Genomic DNA, 24,509 nt, shown 5'->3' on the forward strand with positions numbered 1-24,509 from the left:
AACACTAAGGGACAGAGAAATTACTGAAATATGCAGAAAAGCACCGTGTTGCATGGCCCACCCACCAAAAGCAAAGAGATTCATAACTTACTTTCACCCAGTGCCACTCAGCAAGAGTCTTCACAGACCAATAAGGATAAAGTTCATCCTTAACAAACCGTAGGTGCTTCTGTCTATTGGTCACCCATGTGACCACAAGACAATTTGGAGCAGCTAGCGATGGTATGGGAATTTGCTTGATTTGCCATGCAGACAAGTGGCTGTATCTGTACCTCGGTATATTCAGAAAGCGTATTAGCAAATACAAAACTAGTATAAAAAACCATAACAGTGAAAGGGGCTATATAAAGCCCCAACTCTGACATTCTTCTTTAAGAACCATTTCCTGAATACAAATAAAACCACACAGTTAAATAAACTCAAATATGAGTCAAGAGTGACATCCAGTGGCCAAATATGTTGGATGCTTACAGAAAACCACACACATATGGATATATATATATATAAAAAATAATACACACACACACACACAATCCATATGTGTGGGGTTTTTTTGTAAGCATTCAACATATTTGGCCACTGGATGTCACTCTTGACTCATATTTAAGTTTTTATACATACATACATACATACATACATACACACACACACACATATGTTGCAATTTTTATCTAAATATTTCTCACATTCCCAAAATATGTCAGGTCTGTAAGAATTTTACTTTTGAAAAAGGCTGAGTTACAATCTTAATTTTGACAATGATGATTATTGCTTTTAATCCAATACTGTCATTTGTACACTAGAATAAACTATTTGATGACACAATAGTTTTTGTCTATATTATAGCTTCCACTCAAGTCAATGCCATTCACTCTGTAATAAGAAATCTCCCATCTGAATGAAAAGCAAATGGAGTAACCTATAAGCACACGAACAATGCCAACTTGGATTGTCAGGTTAAAAGATCAAAACAGTAATCACTTCTCAAACCATATACAAAAGTAATTTATAATTTTAAATTAGTATTTCTATTAGAGGTATAGTAGGTTGCTCAAAATAAATCTGAATACTGTAAAGTTAATTTTACTTCAGTGTGAAGAATAGAGAGAGGTTTTCAGATCATGTCTCTAACTTATGGAGGTGGTTCTTTATTGTTTTGAATGCCATGCTATCTACACTAGTAACATAGTAGTTTTCATGCAACTCACTAGTCACTCAGAATGCAGTCTTCCTATAAATGTTGCTGAATTATTTCTTTTCAGTTAAGCACTAATCTCAATATGTATTTCTTCTCTGGCTTAATTATTTTTAATCATACAGACCAAGATCCTCATGTTGAATGGGAAGCTAAACCCCATTCAACAAATTAGTCCACTGATCTGCAATGAGTAAAAAACCTGAAAGGAATCTCCACTGAAGCCCTTGGATGGCTTCCAGCTCAAAAATTAAGCACTTACACTCATTGTGGAAGAGTGTGCCTTTCTCAAAGGGGATAAAATAGAAAGGTGCATCCTATTATGAGTGGTGCAGCTATATCAAAATACAAACCTGTACCACATTCAAGAACAGAAATAACTGAGTTTTCTGCTTTGACAGAAAGTTGGATGTTTTATTTAAGGGGAAGGAGAGGGATGATGGGGATGTGTTTTTTGTTACTAAAAAAAAAAAAAAAAAAGACTTATTACGTGTGACCCTGGTAAACCAGGTGCCAGCTCTTACCAAGTCTGTAGGTATCAGGTGACAAATTCATAGCTGGAAACCAGACCAGCTCACCTACATGTTACTATTGTTCAAGATAGGTGTTAGACTTTTAAAGATATTTAGAATGTATAAAATGCTGCCTGCATTAATCTTACTTATAATGTCTGTATTCCATGCTACAATGTAAAATATAAGTTTGTTTTATAATTGTAAAAATGCCTGCTCTGAATTTGTGAACTGAGACAGGAAGAGTGGCTACCTCTACCCACCCAGGAGGGCTATCAAAATTAATTTTTTTGTGTTGTAGAACATAAGCTTTAATTGCCCCATGGAGAAGTATGTGCAGAAAGCCTCATCCCATTGTTTTGAAAGCTGGAAGAGGGAAATAAAAGTAGCTGATATGAAGATTTTTCATCTCTTTACTGTTTAGACTCTTACTAGGGCTGTAGCTAAGAAACATAGCACACATCCTCAGTGTCAACCTGACTTAAGCCTGAAAAGACATTCAATGCTGACACATTGCTACAACATTGTTACCTTTTGGAATCATAGACTGAACTCAATTGTGCATATATGTTGTGTGCTTTAACCTGTAAATAACATTTCCCCCTAGTTGTTAAATCCTTAATTAGTTTACTATAGGATTGGCTACCAGTGTTGTTTTTGGTGTGAGATAATTGATCTGGGTTAAGTGACTAGTCTCTTGGGTCTGGGAGCAACCTGAATATTTTGTGATCTTTGATGTAAGTGACTATTTATCACAAAGTCCATATTGCCTGGGTGGCAAGATAGAGCCTAAAGGGACTGTCTGTGCCTTCATAGTAAGACTGTTACAGTAATCCAGGAGTTCACACTTGTTACTAGGACGGTGAAATCTAATTATAAAACATATTACCAGTTTCGGGTGTGCCCTGAGGTTGGCACTCATGGTTCTTAACCACTCCAGACAGCATTAAAAAAAATAAAATAAAATTGTACATAAAGACAGTAGCTCCTGTTCCCCTCTATTTCCCAATGCCACACAACCTTAAATGACCACACCAAAATGTCTTACTGACAAACACACTTCACTTGAAAAGTCTGTAATGTGTTATTACTATTTAAGAACACCTGAAGAGAGTTAATGTTGTGCCTATGAGTGTGATTTTCAGGATTGTATTGGTATGTATTGTCTGTGGTTGTATGCTAGAGCAGTTTATTTCAGAAGAGGCATCTGGAACACTATTTGGATTTTAGGATTAAGAGGCAAGGCATGGGGTGTGAATATTAATGTTCTAAGAAACAAATTACATTAAAAAAAATCAGTCTTCTGATATCACAGGATTAGAGTGGTGTTTTGAAACCCACACAAAAAATTTGCTAACTCAGGAAATACATTTAACTTCAACTCTATCCCATTTGTGCAATTTTTTAAAAAAAATTTTAATTGCAAGCTTCCAGATCTACAGAAGAGAAACTATATCAATATTCACTTTGGAAAATTATATGTCCAAATTCTCCACCATTTTCACCACTTTTACATGGTGGTGAGTCTATGTAACAAACTGAGTCCTGTTGGAATAAAATGTATGTAGCTCACTTAAGAAACAGGCCCATAAATTCTAATGTAATGACTTTGCAAACTAGAGTTCTCAGCAGCTGACTCCATTGTGCCTGAGAATTTCAATACTGTATTATTAAATTTTCTACTTCTACTGATCAAGCAGAGAATCAAACCTCCAACAAAAAAATTCGGAAGTTTCCAAATTGGGCCCCAGTCCCGCAAACACTTGTGCACTTTCCTTTGAAATAAACGGTATTACTCATGGTATTAAAATTGAGCACATGCGTAAGTATTTGCAGGATTGGGGCTCTGCAATAAAATTGGCTTCAAGCTCTCCTGGAAATTAATTTAAGTGCCAATCCTATAAACCCTTTGGCACATGCTGAATTTGAAGCATTTGACTAGTCTCAATGAAATCCATGAGATTACTCACATACGAATATGCTTCAGGTTAGGTAAGTGTCAAAGTGTTTGCAAGATTGGGGCCAAAGCTAGCAGTTATCAATGTGTTGGATTGCATTATCAACTGCATCTGTGTGGAGGTAAAAAAAACAAAAACACATAATCAGAACTTTGCAGGAATGCTGCACTAGCACGTGAACAAAATCAAATGTGGGGTTTGGCAGATTTAAAAAAAAAAAAAAAAAAAAAACAACAACAAAAAACAAAACAGGAAATATATAAATTTACAAAAAAGTTACCGGTTACTTCTTTTAACAGACTTGTTCTGCCATGGTGGATCTATCACAATTACATCATATTTATTCTTATCTAGAAAGAAAGTAAAATTGAAAGACTAGTTTTAAAACAAAAGCTAAAATTGTTCCACAAAGTGTAAACAACCTAATTACAGAGACCAGAAGACTAGACTGTGCGGCAGAGGGGCGATATTCTATTTTGCTTTTAAAAATAATTAACTAAAGTGCTTCAACTTACCACAATATGATAACTATCATTTTGAGGAAATTAACGAAAACTGATAAATGTGTCAGACTAAGATATGTTTCTGTTATGATGGTTCACTGGGTCAGATATTAATGATTTTTAAATGGCTGATCAGTTAGAGATGGTTTTAGGCCACACTCGGACTCTGCTATGTTATGTCATGTTGGTTACAGGTGTATTGTAAACTACTACTACTTATCAGAGGGGTAGCCGTGTTAGTCTGGATCTGTAAAAGCAGCAAAGAGTCCTGTAGCACCTTATATACTAACAGACGTATATGAGCATGAGCTTTTGTGGGTGAATACCCACTTCGTTAGATGCATGTAGTGGAAATTTCCAGAGGCAGGTATAAATATGCAAGCAAGAGTGAGTCAGGCTAGAGATGACGAGGTTAGTTCAATCAGGGAGGATGAGGCCCTCTTCTAGCAGTTGAGGTGTGAATACCAAGGGAGGAAAAACTGCTTTTGTATTGGCTAGCTATTCAGTCTTTGTTTAATCCTGAGCTGATGGTGTCAAATTTGCAGATGAACTGAAGCTCAGCAGTTTCTCTTTGAAGTCTGGTCCTGAAGTTTTTTTGCTGCAGGGTATCTACCTTTAAATCTGCTATTGTGTGTCTAGGGAGACTGAAGTGTTCTCCTACAGGTTTTTGTATATTGCCATTCCTAATATCTGATTTGTGCCCATTTATCCTTTTACGTAGGGACTGTCCAGTTTGGCCGATGTACATAGCAGAGGGGCATTGCTAGCATATGATGGCGTATATTACATTGGTGGACGTGCAGGTGAATGAACCGGTGATGGTGTGGCTGATCTGGTTAGGTCTTGAGAGGGTGTCGCCGCACCCTGATCCCCAATTTCGTGAGCATTCATGGCCTGCCACACAATTTCCATACCCACCCCTGGGTTAGACAAACACCTATCAGGAATGGTCTAGGTATACTTGGTCCTGCTTCCGTGCAAGGGGAAGGACTAGATGATCTCTCTAGGTCCCTTTTAGCCCTACACTTCTATGATTTCCAGATCATGGCTTCTATTCAGATATCAACTACTGAACTAAGGGAGGTATCCTGAATCTGGACAGAATTTGCCAATTCTTTGGAAAAAGTAGAAATAGCTACTTTTGGGAGTAAGGGTTACAGGAAAATACCCGAGGCCATGCCATCATGTTAAATCAGGAAATTCAAGAGAAGGTTAATCCTATCTGATCTCTGATTGAGAGGATCCAAATGGTGTTAAATGTGCAGCAGTAATTTGAGGTCTGATTTAGAAAATACAAAAGGTCTTCTTATTCTTTCATGTACCTCAATGTAGTAAGCCATTTTGCTCAACAGACATACAGCTTGAACTCCTAATTTGTCAGGGGAGAACTGTAATTGTTAGGTTAAATTCCACAGCTTGCATGTCTTTCTTATCAAAACATGGGTGATTTCTTTTTAATTTTAAAATGGAATATTGGAGAGTGGGAAATAAAAGTAACTATCAAGTCACAGATTATTGGTTACAGCCTAAGTAATTTGTTCTTTTGGTACTACACATGAAGGAGTTAATGCTGGGAAAAAAATTATTTCTCTCTTCTGAAATACCTTGTCATATTGTAGTTATAAATTATTCAAATGAGTAAACAACACAAATTCATTAAATGGATTATTGGGGAAAGCACAGAAATAAAGTGCTTAGCTAATTAAAAAAGCATTAGTCTATTGAGTTTCACACAATACACGGCAGATGAGATTTTCAAAGGAGCTTAAGAGATTTAGATACCTCTCACAAAGTTGGGCAACTAACTCCCATATGCTTCTTTGAAAATCCCGGCCGATCTGCATGAAGAATAGCTCATTCTCAAACTTCTTATGGTAGCAGCTTGCTAGTGTGTTCCCTACTACCAATACTTCAATCTACGTTGAAGTCCAATGTCAAGATGATTACTTGAGAAGTGGCTCTGTGGCTTAACAGACAACATGTTCCATCAGCGAGCAGATCGATGGGCTACTGACAAAAAGAGGAAATTTTAATGAGTAAAGATACTTACAATTCAGAAGTGGCTGCATACAGGAAATATCAGATAAAAGGAAACTGCTTTTTGGCGGCACCAGGTACTTCTGTCCCATTAAATTTATTATCTTTGCATAGTCTGTATTGTTCTCTGTAACGCATGAAAGCAGATCCTGCTCTGGAATGGATGTTTCCTCATCTATAATTTGTGCAGATCGATGGTCACTTTCATTCACAGAAGGAAAATGTTTTGCCATTTCACATAATTCAGCCATCCCACAGCCAACATGTCCTGTAATAACATTCTTGATGCTACTTTGTTTTGCAGAAATGGGGTGAAGAAAACCACTTTTGAGTCCTTCTTTAATTAAACACCTGGTGCCTTCCAATATTAGACTCCTGATCTGTACAGTAATAAGACATACAAAGGAGAGGGAAAGGATCTTTGAAATATCTGGTTGAGATCTCTGGAGAATTAAACAGAAATTTCATACATATTTGCTACATTGCGAATCTGCACGTTATCAGGACTCATATAGAGACAAACAAATTTACAATCAGGAAAACTGAGGATGTCAGTATCCAGGAATTTTAATATGGTATCTTTCCAGAACCTTAAACTCACTTTAAAAACAACATATTTTATGCATTAAACTAAGAATGATAAAAAAAAATTAGTGAGTCAAATTATTATAACTTGTTTTTAGTGACCATCTAAATGACACCCTCTTAGGCCCTAATCCTGGAAGTCTTTCATGCAGGCAGTTCCTTGAACCTGCACAGAATCCCAGGGACTTTAATTGAGAATCTGGTTATGCACATCTCATCAACGATTCCGAGCCTAAATTACTCCCTGCATCCATCATCATCATGACCTCACTATTTTCAATTATAAACCAAAGCATACTGTCCATTTATCAGTGTTGCCAACTATCATGAATCTTACAATATTTATTATTGTTTTTAAAGCTACAACTCCTGGAATCATGAGATTATGTGGGAATCTTAAATTTTTTTTAAAGTAAATTTCTAGTCTTTATGGTTACAATGAACTTTTAAAGGATCAAACATGAGAAGGCAAATAACAAGAACACCACATTTATTATTTTTAAAATCCCATGAGTAAGTCAATCTCAATATTTTTGAATGCCTGGGGTTGGCAATATTGGAATATAATTATAGCCTTCATGGTCTTAGCATACACACATTCAGGAATACCAAGGAATGTACCAGGGGTTCCTATAAAAAACAAACAAACAAAAAAAAAAACACTTTAAAAAATGCAGTTTCTCTGTTCCTACAACAGCTATGAATAAATGCTAAAACAATTTGTACTGACTTCTCATCCTATGGAGAGGAACAACCTGGGGAGGTTAGCTTTTACTGCTATAAACGCAAAGCTTAATTTTCTAATGGTTTAAAAGGAGGCTAGCAGAGATTACAAGTGTTTCATGAATAGCTACTGTTTGTTTACACCTTCATTAAAAAAACCCAAAGTTGTGCACATAACTAATATAGGCAACCAAAGATTTTATCACTTGTCCATCTTTCTCACTCCCTCGTGCATTGTTTTTATTTAACCCCAATCTCGCAAAGTGCTAAACATACATTTAACTTCACAAACAGTGATCTCATTGAATTCAGTTCATGAAGTAGGTGCACAAGTCTTTTCAGAATAAGGGTCTTAAACTGTAAGCAATTTGGAGCAATGCATTTGTATAGCACCCAGCATACTGAACCCCTAATCTGACTGAGACCCCTAGATCCTATTATATTATAAATAATAAAGATAACCAAAGTTTAAAGCATTCTGAGATCTGTAGATAGGAGATGTCACCTGTATAAACAGATCACAATGTTTGGTTGGAGTATACAATGGGAATCCTATAAAAATATTGTGATGTAATATAGAGATTATATATCTTAATATTTTAAAATACAATTTCAAGAGAAAAATAAAAATTAATACAGTGATTACCACCAATATCAGGAGAAACAAATGCAAACACACCTCTCAATTGAGGAAAGCATTACTATTCAGGAAACACATAAGCATGTGCATAAGTGCATTCCTGCATTGATGCCTTAAAAATCTATTGCTTTTTGCATCTGGTTTATTTTTTAATTATGTCATATAAAAGGGCCAATGTTTAACCATAGGATCAGTGTATACTTGCTACAAATGTAATCTAAAAAACATATTTCTAGCAATGTGATCATGTATAAAAAATATGAATCCATCTGGCACCAAATGTCTTCTCTCCCATCCTGTTGCTAATATAAAGTTATTCTCCCCATCAAAACTGTGTTTGATAATTCTTTCAATATATTTTATCTACTTTTAAAACTACACAAACTAATCTTTTACAACTCTGATTTTTGTTTGTTAGTAATAAATTGTTTTGCAATCTATAAGTGATATAGATCTTGTTTGAATCAAACAGAACTGAGGAAACTAACATTTATATAACATTTTTCTTGCTTTTTACAGTCAACAAATTTTTACATGAATTAGATTCAGTGTTGGCTAGAACACAAACCATCATTTTAATGTGCATTTCTACTCTTATAAATGAAATGTCAAGACTAAGTTCCTACTTAAAAAAGGAAATTAAACTCTCTCACACATCCTCCCAAGCCAACTCACCTTGGAAGAAGAGCAGCACAATTTTTTTTTTTTTTAAAAAGCCACATTTAAGTAACTTCACATTTCGACAATAATAATTTTCCATGTACATGACTGACATGTTTAAAGCTCAAATCATTTTACAAATGTTAAAAAAATTACATATAAACTATAAAGTTTCAAAAAGTAGAGCAAGAAAAATTTTGGAAACATCATGGGCAAATCCTTAGGTGGCAGAAATCAAGTCAGGAAGGTAGAAATCTGAGAGTACCAGATTAAAGACAACTGTAAGCAGAACAGAGATCAGAGACAAAAGTCAATGGAGCAATGATGATTTAAACCAGCAACATGTTACTTGACATGATGGAAAAAAACTGCTATCAAGTAAAGCAGTGGAGGAATCAATTATCCCAACTTTGTAGTTTTGTGATATGAACTAGAATAAGAACATTAAATTCTATGAATTAAAACATGCACAGAATTCACCAGAAGGGAAAGGCTAGCATTGTAAGCCACTCTACCAGTGAGCAACCAAAAAGGTGCCAGAGGAAGAGTTTCGAAATGAATGGGGATGTGGTCACTGAGCGATTATGAAGTTCTGAAATGGTTTGTCCTTCCTCCAAGCTATGCTAATTCTCCATTTCTACCACTGTTACTCCAGAAAGGACTAAAAGGAAGAAAATAAAATTTAAAATTTTACCATCACCAAACTAGTCACCATAAAAATAAAAATTCCTATTATTCGCATCCCATCATGCTTCCATGCCAACCCTAATTAGTTATTTTTACATAACTCGTCTGTTACAAATAAACTGTACAGCAGACTAATTTGATCTTGTCTAAGACTTTCTTGCTACATCCGAAGAAGTGGGCTGTAGTCCACGAAAGCTTATGCTCTAATAAATTTGTTAGTCTCTAAGGTGCCACAAGTACTCCTGTTGTTCTTTTTGCTACATTATATGACACATTTTCCAAACAAATTGACAAATAAAAGTGGTCAGAAAGGCTCATTTGTCCAGAGATTCAATTTTTAGATTCCATCAGTACGTCTCAGCTGGTAGTGATCATACCTCCAAAGGTCATGGCTTCAAACCCACATCAAGACATCTAACTCATTCCTAACACTTTACTGTAGCAAACAGGATACTATATAAGAGGTTAAAGAACGGGTAATTCTGCCCCCCCTCCAGTGGATGTGACACAGCAGAGCATCTTTATAAAAGAACTGGGGAATAATCTCAGTTCGGCATCCAATATACACATCATTAGAACTGTTTATACTGCCAAGGCTCAAAACCAGCATCTGTACCATTTTCTTGCAGACATTGCCTAGCTAGCTAACTCGATGCTTACTCGAAGATGTTCAGCTACCTAGAATATTAAAGGTATTATGTGAAACCAGTTTCTAGCTCTTGGAAATTTCTCAGCTGCAGTTTAATTTTTATACAAAAAACACACACACACTTAAAATAGTCCCAGTATTGAGTCCTCCACTTGGGGACTGGTGAAACCAAATATTGCTCTAGCTGTAATGAACTGAAATTACAAGACTCATGCTCCATATATTTTGGAATAGTTTCAGAGAGTTTATATTCATAAATTACCTACAGATACATACTGTACACTTGTCATTGTTACATACTATTGCTCAGGCTTACCTTTGTATGGTATTCTAAAGCATCCAGTTCACCTTGGTTGAACACACTACACTTTCTTTTACGTTTCTGCAGTGAACAAAATATGGGGAAAAAAAATATCAGCTGTGTTACTACATGGCAAAAATATGCTAGAGAAACATATACATGCCTTCAGAGCTTGTAACAATTTGCCATACCCTTTTTATGAACTTAAGTCTTTTGTCATAGTCAGCTTCTGATGGTGCTACAGTCATTTTAAAATACCATATATACTCGATCATAAGCCGGTTCGTTTATAAGCTGACCCCCCCCAAGATGGATAAGTAAAAATGGAAATTTTTTATAACCCGTTCATCAGCTGACCCTATAATTCAGGGGTCAGCAAACTTTGGCTCTCGGGCCATCAGGATAAGCTGCTGGTGGGCCAAGATGGTTTGTTTACCTCGAGTGTCTGCAAGCACGGAGGTAAACCTAAGTAAACAAAGTGTCCCGGCGCACCAGCTGCTTACCCAGACGGGCCAGGACAGCAACTGGGGTGGGGGAAGGCTGGAAGTCAGGGGAGTAACCCCTGTGACCATCCCCCACATGACCCCACCCCTAGCTCGGGACCCCCACACTCTCCTCATCCCATCACTTCCCACCTTATCTGGGGAGGAGGTCTCTGGCCTGGCTGAAGCTGCTCCCTGCGGCCACAGCCTGCTCTGGCGGGCAGACTGGGTGGTGCGGCTGCAGCATGTTCCAGCGGGCTGGGCGGCACAACCGCAGCAAGCTCTGGCGGGCCAGGCAGTGCAACCACAGCCTGCTCTGGGGGGCGGGGCAGCTGCTTCAGAGGCTGGGGGGGAGAGCAGCGTTGCAAGAAGCAGAGACACTGGCCCCGCCTCTTCCCTTCTGGCTGTGCTGCCTCTCCTTGCTTCCTCTGTTGGGGGGACGGGCTGTGTCCCACCTCTCCCTCTCTATACCCGTTCATAAGCCGACCCCCTTCTCTGGTGCTTCCCTTTTTTACTAAAAAAATTCGGCTTATGAACAAGTATATACGGAAATCTGTGCTGTAAGAGCCTGTATCAGCCTTTTTGCCAGTGCTATTCAACGATATGCCACTTCACAGCTCATATTAACGCTAATCTTCACTGCTTAGTTTTTCTGTCTCCAGATGAAAATGCTATGAAATCTTTGGTTGCCAAGCCCAGGCTATTGCCAACAAGAAAGTGTCACCTAACTCCAGAAAGATACAGCGCATACATTGATTTAGCCCATGCATCATATACACAAAATTTAAAGGGAACAGACGCACCTCATATTTCTGTATTTCAATGAACGCTACATGCAACACATCAGCAAAATTGTCATGAAAATTTTCAAGCCCAGACACAAAATGTATTTACCCACCCTTACACCAAGTGAATTTAAAAAAAATAACCCTCAGAACTACTTAATCATCCTTGGCAAATAAATTTTCTTTAAATACAGTCTTGTGAAAAGTGTAAGTATAGTCCTGCAGTAGTAAAACACTATTTGCAACTAAAGTTAAAAAATATATACAAGTTTTTATTTTTGGGGGTCAATAAATGAAGTGCAATAACAATTGACAAAGTCCAGAGATCCATCATTTTCCCCATCTTCATTAAATTTTCAAGAATACAACATGAAGAGACTTTAATATATACAGTAGAACCTCAGAGTTACGAACACCTCAGGAATGGAGGTTGGTCGTAACTCTGAAATGTTCGTAACTCTGAACAAAATGTTATGGTTGTTCTTTCAAAAGTTTCAAAACTGAGCATTGACTTAATACAGCTTTGAAACTTTACTATGCAGAAAAAAATTCTGCTTTTAACCATCTTAATGTAAATGAAACAGGCACAGAAACAAAACTTTTCCTTTGTCTTTTAGTAGTTTATGTTTAACACAGTACGGTACTGATTTTCCATTTTATTTTTATTTTTTTTGGTCTCTGCTGCTGCCTGACTGCATACTTCTAGTTCCAAATAAGGTGTGTAGCTGACTGGTCAGTTTGTAACTCTGGTGTTCATAACTCTGAGATTCTACTATATACATCCTAAACCTATTCAGTTACTCCAATGGACATACTGCATATCCAGGCCCACTCAGAGTGTAACAGATTCAATATAGAATAGCAAACATGCCAACAAATGCTGTAAAAGGTGTAGTAGAGTCAGAAAACTGAGTGTGTAAAGAAAGGTGCTTCCTAAACAACATATTTGCATTAAAAGCATTTTCATAGGTATAGCTGTTTCTTTGACTAACAAAGAGTTTTATTAATTTAAAATCAGTAGTGAGTTGCATTCTTTTCAGGCTTACATATAATCAACAAAATTATGAAGTTTCACTTGCAGCTTTGTTATTGATGGTTAGGCGTTAGCCAAAACACAAACAAAACCTCAACAACTTGACTCGCAGATCCGAGACTAAGTTGTAAAAAATAGTTGTTAAAAAAAATAGACACGCCAGTTATTTGTAAATTGAGCAAGTTTAACCAAGGAGTCATTCAGAGTCTAACACGGAGTCCAAAGTTATTTTTTACAGAACATCACTACTGTACGGTTACCTAAGCATCTAAAGTTCCCTTACAAATCTTTCTTTTCAGTCTTTCCTTCCTAACATTGCTCTTTTGGGCTGAAATGATTCATGATGGATTTCAGCCAAAGGTACTCTTTTTAAAAAGTTAGAGTAGAAACCACCCAGCCATTTTAGAAATGTTATTTAGAAGAAAAAAATAGAGGATATCAGATATCAACATAGCTCCACTTAAATCAATGAATTTACACCATCTAAACATCTGGCCACAGATTTATTTTAGAGTGGAGTAATTATTTGGGGGGAGGGGTAAAAATAATTTTAAAATAGCAGAACACAAAAATTCCAACTCTGTATGTGGCTAGTTCTCCCTCAAGAAGTTAGAAAACATTAGAAATCAAAAACAAGCAATTAAAAAGTCATTTCTAAGCTTGCTGGGCAGGCATCTACTAATTTTCAGAGGGACTGAGCAACTCACACTGAAGTCAGTTCAGCACTTCTGAAAATTCAGACCATAAGCGTTTAGCAGATGTATGCTGAACGATATAGGACAGATGGCTTGAAAATGGGGTCATGAGCTACAAGGTCCCAACATCATCTTGTTAAGGAGCTGGGTAAATCCTTGTGAGTATCTAGCAAAGGCTTCGGTTTCACACAATTTTTAAGTGTAGACCTCGTTCACATTTTGAAATTTGCTCCGGATATGCTTCCTCCTTGCCCCACCACCCCCAACAATTTGTGCTTTAAATTATTTCAGGAAGTAGCAAGACAATTTTCAAGAAGTTGTTATGGTAGATGCACAGTTATTTTATTAATGGTCTTTTTTTTTTTTTTTTTTTTTCTGTAGACCATACCTTCCTAGCATTGGCAATGGAATCCCCATCACTGTTCTTGGCTCCTTCGTGCTGCTCTGTTCCATTGCCACTGTCCTTCCCCTCCCTTGGGCCAGCATCAGAGCTTTCTTGTTGGGGCTTCTGTTGGGGAGCTGAAACTATATGGGGCTTAAAGACATGAAAGAACTCTTCCCGAAACACATACTTTTTCTTTAGTGTTGCCCCTGTTCTCTCTACTGCAGCTCCAGTAGAGTAAGTAGTATCAACGGTGGAAAGCGCAACAATATCCTCTGTAGAAGGGGTGGAAGAAACAGGAGCAACATGAGAAGCCGAGGGAGCAAGGCACTGGCTGGAAGGGCAAAGCTGGTAACTGGCCTTGTTGATGAAGGAAAGATGATCCAGTAGCCACCCAACTGACAGCTGATGCACCACAGACATCACATTCTCTCCTTTTAAGGACAGTCTCTGAGAAATTGGAACTGAAATTCATACGTGCTTTCCAGTTTAGATTTTTCCTGTAATTAATACAAAAGCAGTCTTTATAGAATTATTAAAGTATATTAAAACAATGCCTAAAGTGTGCTAAGCATTTCAAATATAGTCTGTTGCTGAACCCCACCATGCACTGTTAATAACTGCAGAAACTCCAGCCTTTAAACTCTCTCCCCATAGCACTCTTACTGTATGCTTATTTCACAAGCGTCTCTATAATATACAGAATAAATGCCTGTTATAACATGCCACAATTATCTACTCCATGATTATCCCATTAGCAGCTCTGACAGTGTTTAGGTAAACTGAGAGTTTGTGCTAGACAACCCCCGACACAGGAAAGCGCGAGTCTCCCTTTGAAAATAACGTGCCACGAATTTACATACAGCCTGGCCAGACTTCTGCAGCTTTCTGGGTGGGCAGGGAAGGGGGCTGATCCTGCAGCCCCCAGAGAGGGTGTCGGGTCACCGCACACCTCGAAGGGCCAGGCTGGGCTTGTTCTGGGCTGCAGCGCCAATCACAGCCAGCTCTGCGGAAAGCCAGATTGTGTCCCGGTTGTTGATATGACCTCGGCCCTCCAGCCACCTGCCCCTGTTTCGCCCAGCAGCGCCTGTTCCAGGGCTCTGCCTTGCCCCGCTAGCCCGCGACCTAGGCAGCACCGTGATAGGGCGTGCGCAGCTCGGGGCCGGGCAGCGCCTCTGGGGTGAGAGCAAGGCCGCTCGCGGGACCCCTGCTCGGGTCCCAGAGAAGCCCCCTGTGCCCTGCCTGTGGAGCCCCACCTACTGGCCCCTCATTCTCGGACACTAGCAAGCGAACGTCCGGTTGTTCGAGGAGAAGCTTTTCCCACCTGAGCGATTAGAGCCCACACTGAGCGCAGCCATCTTGTTGTACGGACAAAACGGCTGTGTCAGGCGGTTGTTCCCTAACTTCCGGTAAAGCACGACAGCTACGATTGCTAGCTAAAGAGGGATTTTTTTTAAATGCCGTAGCTATTAGAACAAATACCGTCCGGAGGAGAAAGGAAGTGAGGTCACCACTGTTAGACGATGCTCCTAGCCAATGGCAGAGTCGCCTGACGTAAGACGCTCGGCTGCGCGCATTGGGTAGGACGCAGAGTGCGTGACGCCGAGTGACGCAGGTGGCGGGTGGATTTGAAATTGGGACGGGGAGAAGGAAAAGTTGCGGCGGCTGTAACGACGACAGTGAGTGAGTGGGGGATGGTTCCGGCGCGTGCGGCCCCGCCGTCCCGGCTGCGGCAGGAGGGAGAGAGAGAGAGGGAGGGCGGGCGGGAGCCTCCGGGGGTTGCTGGAGCAGGAGCCTCTCGCTTAAGCCCCCTCCCGCTCTGCAGGCGTAGTTGCTAATAGCTTCCGCTCCCCGGCGGGCCGGGGCAGAGTCCCCAGGGGCTGCCCGGTTCCTCAGGACTAGGGTTGCCAACCCCCCGGATTGGCCTCGAATTCCCAGTGACTACTGACCACAACCCAGGAGATGTAATAGGATATTTTAAGAAAATGACATTGCAGCATGTGGGGAGGGACACCTCCCAGAATAGCTTCAGTCAGAGTTGGCAACCCTACTCAAGACCCATCTGCCTGCGAGAGAAGGAGGTGGGGGTGTGTCTCTCGCAGAGCCTTCGCCTCGCCCTGCCCTGCCTGCCAGTGGGGCTGGGGCATGGACAGGTCTTACTGCCAACTAGCTAGTCCCAAGGCACGGCTGTACTCCTCCCACCTCCCTCCCCATACACACGCACACACCCCATGTACACGTGCCTGGATTTTGCAGCTCTCTCTGCAAAGCGTATCTGCTGCAGCAAAGAGATCGCACAGGGGAAAGGGTTAATCTCCCTGCAATATATTAAAGTGGGGTGCATGTCCTCCCCTGAGCCAACAGGCTGATGGGTACACTGTCTCTTTGGTGATAGCGGACTTAGTAATTTCTGGAAGTATCCAATGACAGGGTCTGGATATTGCAAGGGAATGCTTTTTGAGGGGGGCTTGAAGGTTGGGGTGTACCTAATGTTAACCTCTAAGGTAAGGATAGGATTCCCAGAGTTCTGAGGAGAGTGCCTGAGTTGTGGAAAGGCTGGTGTTGTACTGGAGCGGATGCCCATCTATAATTTCATCCCCTCCTCACAAACCCACCCCAGGGAACTCCTACATGCTTCCCAATATACACAAGCAGGAAACCCAGGCAGATGCATCATATATGGGTGTGGTATTCCTACTGAAGGAATATCAGGACTCTTAGAACCTGTCTTCAAACCACACAAAAGGCAAGTTTCCTCCAAGATTCAATGGACTTTCTCCAGAAACTTTGAAACTTTAACAGCTTCCCTCAGAACACTATAGTTACCACCATGGATGTCACTTCCCTATACACAGCCCTCATCATGACGGCATCGCTGCCTGCCTGCCTGAAATACCCTAAAAAATAGGGGGTGAAACACACATCCATCCCATCACAAAACTCATCCATTCCATTCTCTATAACAACGTTACATTCAATAACACACACTTTGTCCAACCATGGGAACAGACAATGGCTCCCCAATATGTCACCCTCTTCATGGGCCACCTCAAGGAAGAATTTCTGGAAAAATGCACCAATAATATACCTGAAATGCATCAGTGACGTTTTTATCATCTAGACAAACAAGCTAAATTCCCTCATAGATTTCCACCACAACTTCAACAGCCACCTCCCATACATCAAACTCTCTCTACAACACTTGCCCATCAGCATCAACTTCCTGGACATCATGATTAGCTCCATCAATGGAACCCTACAGATAACTAGATATAAGAAATCCATGGATCACCATATTTAACTTCACAGATCCAGTAGCTACCCAGACATGCCAAAAAATCTTTTATCTACACCCAAGCAAGAATATGCTTAGAGAGAAAAAAACTGGGATACACACCTTAACACACTTCAAACCTCCTTCACTACAAAGACACTGCACCAGAGAAGTAGCTCACATCATGGAATGGGCCACCCAAATACCCTGAGAGAACCTGCTTCAATACAGAAATAATAACCCCACTGACTGCACATGCCTAGTTGTCACCTAGCACCCCACACTGGAACCTGTACAAAATATCATCAAACAACTATAACCCATACTTGATGGGGACCACATCCTGAACGATTTCTTTCTGGAACTCCCTTTTCTGGTCTTCAAACAACGCCCCACAACCTTGTCATGCTCACGAGAAGCAACCTCCCTACAGACTAGGACACACCAAGTCAAAGCAACCCCAGACCCTGCCAGAATAACAGATGAAAAACTTGCAGACATACCTCCACTACTACAATGATCAATCACATTCCCACCCGTAACTCATCTTTCAAGATCCATATGTCCTACAGATGCCTAGCACAATATGCTGTGTACTTCATCCAGTGCATCAAATGCCTCAACAACAACTATGTGGGTGAACCAGGCAATCACAACACTCTCAAATGCACTCTCACAGAAAAAATAACACAAAAATACCGTCACCCATAGGTGAACACTTTTCACAAAGCAGTCAATCCGTATCTGACCTCTCAGTCCTCATCCTCAGAGGACACCTTGAAAAGATGAATTTGGGAGCTTAAATTCATAACTCTGCTAGATACCAAAAAAATCATAGATTCATTAGACACTGGTTTTATGTTTCATTACAACATTCTGTAACCCAGTAACCCTCTTTTGACTTATGGCTGCAGAAGTGTTAACAGTCCACTTCATTTTAAATGGTCTCTTGGAACATGTATTAACTTCTTATGCTAAAGAATCTATTCCTCTTTATATTCTGCTGTGACACTCAGATTATTTTTCCCTTACCTGTAGAAGAGCTCTGGGTAGCTCAAAAACTTCTTTTTCACCAGCAGAAGTTTGTCTAATAAAAGAGATTACCTCACCCACCTTGTCTCTCTAATATCCTGGAACTAACACTACATTCAGCAGTGGTGAAATAGTTATTTTAAATGTTTAATGCTGTTATCATTGGCCTTCAGAGTTAGCGCATCACAAAGGTGAATGAGACAGGTCATCCCTTTGATAAAGCTCTTGTTTTGGTGTCTATCTGCAGGCTCAGGCAGTATACATTTGGGAGGTTTACTTTGCAACTATAATGACTAACTATTTTTTTCTTAAACAAAACTTCAATTTCTTCAGGAATGCTAGGGCCATCAGATAATTGCTGGTCCAACATACCAACCCACCCTAGTTCAATCCAGCCCCTGCACATAATGGCTGTGATGTTACAAGAAGAATGATGTTCCTTGACACTGTGACTTTCCTCTAATACCAACATAATTTGCCTTGTAGTTTAATCACAATGCGGCGCAGCTCGAGTACCACTGGTAGCAGTGGTCGGCAATCCATGATGCCTCTGAGAGTGCAGGATACCAACAAGATGGGTCTTCATACACCTCAGGCGTAAGTGTCACTGATCAAACCGTTTATAGTGGATTTTCACAGCGTTAACTATTAATCCCACTGGGTAAAGCATGTCTAAGTCTCTGCAGGGTCAGATCCATAAACAACAATTCATAATTTATGTTTGCATACAAATATGGTCAATGTATGATTCTTTGGGAGCTAAAACTTTATTTTCCTGGCTTTCATGTGACTAAAATTTCATATTTTAACTTTTTTTTGTTGCATTATCAAGTACAGAACATCTGGCAACATTGTTTTTATACAACTGACAGTCTCCAAAGAATATATTTAATTGGTCAGCAGCACCAAGAAGCTGTTAATTCTAGAATGCTTAGTCTAGCTTAGGGTGGATAAAAATTGGTGCTTTAAAAAAAAAAAAATCTGATTTTTTCAATTTAAATACAGGTTTATTTTTTTTTAAATAAACCAATTTAAAATAGTCAACCTGTGCTAAGGCCTTAACTTAGTATAATCTATTACAATCATTTAAATAAAAAGAAAAAAATAATTCTAAGCAATATGTGTTTGTTGCCAATTTTTAAAGAAAGTTCCACCAGTTCAGTGGTTTGTCGCTGGGTAAGTACCCGGAACCAGTGCTTATTGAAGTAGCGGTTGCCTTTTCTGCAGGTGCGCTGCAGAGAGAATATTTTCTTCATTTCAGTTTATTCAACTAGTTCAGCATTAAGAAACCAGATGTACACTGAACCCAGAAAGCTAGTCTTTCTTTCCCAATCTAAAAATAAAAACTGTGTGAGAGGATATCTGTTTGTTTCTAGTCACTATGTCCTGCAAGATTTTAGAACTATCAGTTCAATTCATTAACTACAGATAACACTTCCTTTTTTTAATAAGTTGGTTTTAAATGCAAATCATGTTAACATTTTTTGATAAATGTTTTTTTCTTGTGTATATTTAAAGTGGTTTTATTTAATAAAAAAGTGAGTATCGGTTTTGTGCATTTTAAACTGAATTTGAATTTCCACCCAAGTAGACCTTGACACATATTGCAAGTATAAAGTTAATCTAATAAATATGTCAAATTTAAGAATCTGAGTAAATGTATCTTAAGCTATATAATTGCTTGCTTAAATATATATAGGCATTTTGTATCCTCCTGGTAACAAAAAGCAGCATATTTATTGTAAAGATTATATTTAGTTGTAAATCAGTATGTTTTAATGAAAACAACAAGGAGTCTGGTGGCACCTTAAAGACTAACAGATTTATTTGGGCATAAGCTTTTGTGGGTAAAAACCTCACTTCTTCGGATGTGTTCAGATGTTTTAATGGTTACCAATCAATGAAAATCAGCCTTTCTTTAGGACAGTAATTAAAAAGTACTAATGCAAAACACAATTAAAATCGGTGACTTAAATCCATCCACCCTAGTCTAACTTGCCTTCTGTTATGAATATGTGCTGTAGTTTTCTTAAGTTAGCATAAAGGTGAAATTATTGTAATAGCAGTAACTTACACAAACTTTTTTTTTTTTTTTTTTTTAAAGGCAAGACAGAACAACCTTTGGGAAGCTGAGTATGAGTAAACCTGCATCTGGTACCTCAGAAAGAAAAGTCAGCTTCTTTGGTAAAAGGTATTGATGATAGGGCTCTGTGCGGTAAATTTAAAAAGTAATTCAACAGCTTTTTAAAGATTTCTGCAATTTGTTTTCCCTAGAAAGATTTCTATTGGGAAAGAAGGGATTTGGGGCACTTTGGAGGAGGAGCAGCTTCATAGCTCTATCTCTCTCCTCACAAGGGTTGAGCAGTACAGAGCTCATGTTCCTGTGCAGATCACGGACTTCCCCTCAGAAGCCACAGCAAAGGGAGAGGCAATGGGAAAAGTCTTTAGTGGGCTGTACTGCTCTGCTCCCACATGAATTTTTTTCTCAGTTAGACCAGAGTTGGGGATAATAAGCTAGAAGATGGGGACCACCAAATCCTTCAGTGATAGGATGAAGGTAAGGAAGATGAGAATTTATTTTTGAAACCTAAGGATAAGGTTTATATCTGTTTATTTTGGCTATTAGTCCAATTAACTATTGTTATTCAACTAGTATTAAAACTAAGGCTTTGTCTACATGGAGACATTGACTAGCATAGATAATGCAAAATAACTAATTCTGCAATAACTATTTCAGAATAACTCCCTGTGTGGATACCCTGTTCCGGAATACAAATGACAAAGCAGAGTAATTATTCTTTAATAAAAGTGATTAAGTGAAGAAAAGTAAATAAGCTTAAGAACACTACAGTTATGGTCTACAGATATCTAAACTTTTTTTTTCTAGAACTAGTGGTCCCGGAGGTTCACGTAACAGTCAGTATGGTGTGTTTGGTACAGAAAAGATCAAGGATCCCAGGCCACTTCATGACAAGGCATTCATCCAACAGTGTATCCGACAGCTCTGTGAGGTATTTTGCTATTTTCTATAAATGTTTGGTTTAAATCATAAATAAGGTTAATCAAAATCTATCTTTTTCCTTTGCCTCAAACCTAGCTTTTGTCTAGAACCTACCTACACACACTAGTAATATGCATGCATCTTTTCTCAGTTTCTTGTAGAGAATGGCTATGCCCATAATGTCTCCATGAAATCACTCCAATCTCCATCTGTTAAGGACTTCTTAAAGATCTTCACTTTTATCTATGGCTTCCTGTGCCCTTACGAGCTTCCTGATTCTAAGTTTGAAGAGGAAATCCCCAGAATCTTTAAAGAGCTTGGGTATGCATCAGGAATTCATTCTTGTCAATTTCTTATTGTAAAAGGGCATGGTAAAACTTAAAATTGTATAGTATAAACTCCTTCCCCAGTATTGTTATTGGTCCTGTTTGTTTTGTTTATGAGGTGGCTTGTTGGATGTAAAGGGTTTTTGGGGGTGCGTTTCACTCAAGTGGGACAATTAGCTATAGTAATAGTAATCTTAGGTGTTGCTTGGAAATATTAGTAGGTCCAACATTTTCAAAAAATCTTAAATGTTGGTAATCTCCAAATTTCCAAGTTTATGGGGCAGTGTGAATTGCATTTTACTCATCCTGTGAGGTGCCTTGTGCCGATAGCGAGGTGATGATTACCATCATCTCATATTGATATCTTTAAGTCAAGCATACTCACTATGTCAAATATGCGAGGTTTTTGGTTTGTGTTATCTAGTAGAAATTTTGAAAAGGAGGGTGCTCTCCAGTGGCCTTACTTTGTGATACTGAAAAACTGGCCATTTTACTAGAGCCCAGGTAACCAGAATACAATCCTGGGTAACTGTCAAAACATGGTAACGATTCTTGGAATTAAGACTGTTTGAGAAACTAGTCTCCAGAACTGGAGGATGGATTTAAATAATTCATTTTTTTTTTAAAACTGAATCTGGGTGTTTAAAGAACATTTACATTTAAAACACTTTTGCACGCTTTACTAGCAAAATGTTTTTAGCTCATTGCCCTATAAATCTAAACTAATTTTGTGTGGCTACCATCCAAAATCAGAACAAAATGTGCACTTTTCCACACATTGAATTTCAGAAGATTTCCAAACTATGTAGTTAGTAGTTAGCAATACAACATCCAGGTGTTATATATTTATGAACTTCCTCAGTAATTTGCATGTCAAATTTTGTCAGATTACAGATGTTTTATTTAGCTCCCAGCACTGTAAGTTCAACCTAGGATCTGAAAACTATGCTATTCCTGCCTAATATCGCATGATCTTTAGTTCACAACCACTTTTGCAAGCCAGTCTTGCATTTAGAGAGCCCCAGAAGTGAGAATTTCATTTAGTGGGGACTTGGGTGCTCTTCCTCTGTTTCTCTTGGCCAGTTGGTTAGGCGTGGATGGGCTTCAGACCTGCCTCCACCATCACCACATCCCCCAGTGAGGGAGAAGATTGGTCAGTACTTCACATGTTGGAATTCTTTGGAATCCTCACTTTCCCCTCCAGCCTCTCTGCCTCCTTTCGTAGCACCTATTTAAATAGTTCCCTCTCCTTCCATCTAGCATTACTGTGCACATCTCTCTCATCAAAATAGCCTAAGAAGGAGAAAGGGGAGAAATCATTCCAGGTGGGGAGACAGAGCAGCAGAGGAGAGTCAAGACCAAGAGTTGCCCCCAGCACCAGACTAGAAAGAGGAAAATGGGAGGGATGTGTCTTGCAATCTGGTGAGCAAATGGGAATTGTGGGAATAGTTTCAGGACATTCCTTCTGGCTCCAGCACTACCCTTGTCTATGCAACAAACCTCCACCTCCTCACTCCAAGAAGACATTATTTCAGCTGGTGATGACAGGAGTTTATTCTGCTATTGGAACTTAGCTGTTTATTTATTTATTTATTTATTATGCATGATGTAAAGTAGAATCTACTTTGCTCTTCTGTAGCTGCTTCATAGAAGCGCATCCTTTTTTTATTGGTAAGGTGAGCCTCAAAGTGTATGTAACAGTGCCATTTTGTGTAGTCAGCGTATTTTTACCAGAATAAAATTTTTATTTGAGAAATGCTCTGATTCTTTTTCCTTATAGGTATCCCTTTGCATTGTCAAAAAGCTCTATGTACACAGTGGGGGCTCCACACACCTGGCCTCAGATTGTAGCAGCTTTGGTTTGGCTAATCGATTGTGTCAAGGTACTATCTGACTTCACTGAGCAGAATAACTGTTTTCATGTATGGAGTGTTGTTCTAGGCTAGAATGTTAGTAAAATGTTAGATATCTTAATGAATGACTTTTGAAATAGCCTATACAGTACAATAAGAAAGCAAAAAAATTGCCAGATGACATTTTTAGTTATGATGTAACTTAAGAGCTAGACTTTAGCCTTATTTTTATAATGGTATATCAGATGACTTTATTTTAATTTTATATTTACACCTCTTGTTAAGGTAACTTGTGATTAATACCTACACTAAAACAAGGTAGCTACGTGGAAGTAAAAATTAAATATATGAACACTTTAAAAAATATGGACTGAATTCAAAAGGGGTATGTAAGTTAGGGCTTGAAAAATCCACTTGTTTCTAAGGAACTTCCCTTTTGCTCCTGGTGACCTACTTCAGTTTGCTCCTGGTGACCTACTTCAGTTTATTAAATTTAAACTGTAAGGGTGGGATTTTCAATAGAAATGTAGGACACCTGTCCCACAATGGGATGTGTGTGTCTGTGTCTTGAGCACTCTTGAAAAGCCAACTTCCAGTATTTAGGGCTGCAAAGATACATTTGGCTTACATTCGGAAGGTTAAATGATACAATTTTGTTATATGGAGTCTCCAGACAGTTCTTCTGCCTCTCTTGCAAGACTTAGCTTGGCAACATAACAGCAGAATTAAACTAACAAAACTTGTTATTTTCACTGCTGCTATTCAGAAATTACCACCAAAAAAGGAGATACTGGTCCAGTTATGCTAATTCTGCATCCATGAACTTTTTCATAAAATTAATGTGATACTCTAATCCAGGAACTGGTAGAGGTCTTCACAGACTGCGTTCTTTGGAGTACTATTAATGTCATATGCCATTAATTCCCCTTCTAGTTGTATTCTGCCACAAGGGAAAACACACCCTTTGATGAAGGTCAGACCTGGGAAGGAGAAACAGAAGATGGAATTGTACATCATAAGGTACCATAACAATTTACCAGTGACTATAGTAACTGCTCATCTAGAACAGTGGTCCCCACAATTTTCAGGGTCATTGTCCGCCAGGGCCGGCATGGTTGTGGTTCCGGGGGAGCAACAGGAGTAAAGAGGGCTGAAGCTGGAGGCAGGTCTGGGGCCAGGAACAGGACCGAGGCTGG

The 24,509-nt window shown here is 39.0% G+C and overlaps 2 protein-coding genes across 9 annotated transcripts in view; one reads left to right on the forward strand and one right to left on the reverse strand.

Moving 5' to 3' along the window:
- The window catches only part of METTL4 (methyltransferase 4, N6-adenosine), a 33,549-nt gene extending 18,213 nt beyond the window's left edge, over positions 1–15,336 (reverse strand). Inside the window, exons 1-6 of one of the 6 annotated variants that reach the window (XM_054018057.1) lie at positions 15,310–15,336; positions 13,834–14,327; positions 10,466–10,531; positions 6,219–6,585; positions 3,946–4,015; positions 92–266 (exon numbers count right to left, since the gene is read on the reverse strand). In XM_054018057.1, the coding sequence (XP_053874032.1) occupies positions 92–266; positions 3,946–4,015; positions 6,219–6,585; positions 10,466–10,531; positions 13,834–14,250 (1,095 nt within the window). In that variant the 5' untranslated portion in view covers positions 14,251–14,327; positions 15,310–15,336. The other 5 variants (XM_054018055.1, XM_054018058.1, XM_054018056.1 and 2 more) reach the window with 5 other exon arrangements.
- Positions 15,337–15,338: 2 nt separating this feature from the next.
- Positions 15,339–24,509, forward strand: part of NDC80 (NDC80 kinetochore complex component) — a 29,129-nt gene continuing 19,958 nt past the window's right edge. The window contains exons 1-7 of one of the 3 annotated variants that reach the window (XM_054018052.1): positions 15,339–15,407; positions 18,620–18,730; positions 20,238–20,324; positions 21,021–21,144; positions 21,286–21,455; positions 23,241–23,343; positions 24,247–24,333. In XM_054018052.1, the coding sequence (XP_053874027.1) occupies positions 15,364–15,407; positions 18,620–18,730; positions 20,238–20,324; positions 21,021–21,144; positions 21,286–21,455; positions 23,241–23,343; positions 24,247–24,333 (726 nt within the window). In that variant the 5' untranslated portion in view covers positions 15,339–15,363. Of the gene's footprint in view, positions 15,408–15,433; positions 15,511–18,619; positions 18,731–20,237; positions 20,325–21,020; positions 21,145–21,285; positions 21,456–23,240; positions 23,344–24,246; positions 24,334–24,509 lie in introns of those variants that run through there. The other 2 variants (XM_054018053.1, XM_054018054.1) reach the window with 2 other exon arrangements.

This window comes from Malaclemys terrapin, chromosome 2 (genome assembly GCF_027887155.1).
Source record: "Malaclemys terrapin pileata isolate rMalTer1 chromosome 2, rMalTer1.hap1, whole genome shotgun sequence".
NCBI lineage: Eukaryota > Metazoa > Chordata > Testudines > Emydidae > Malaclemys > Malaclemys terrapin.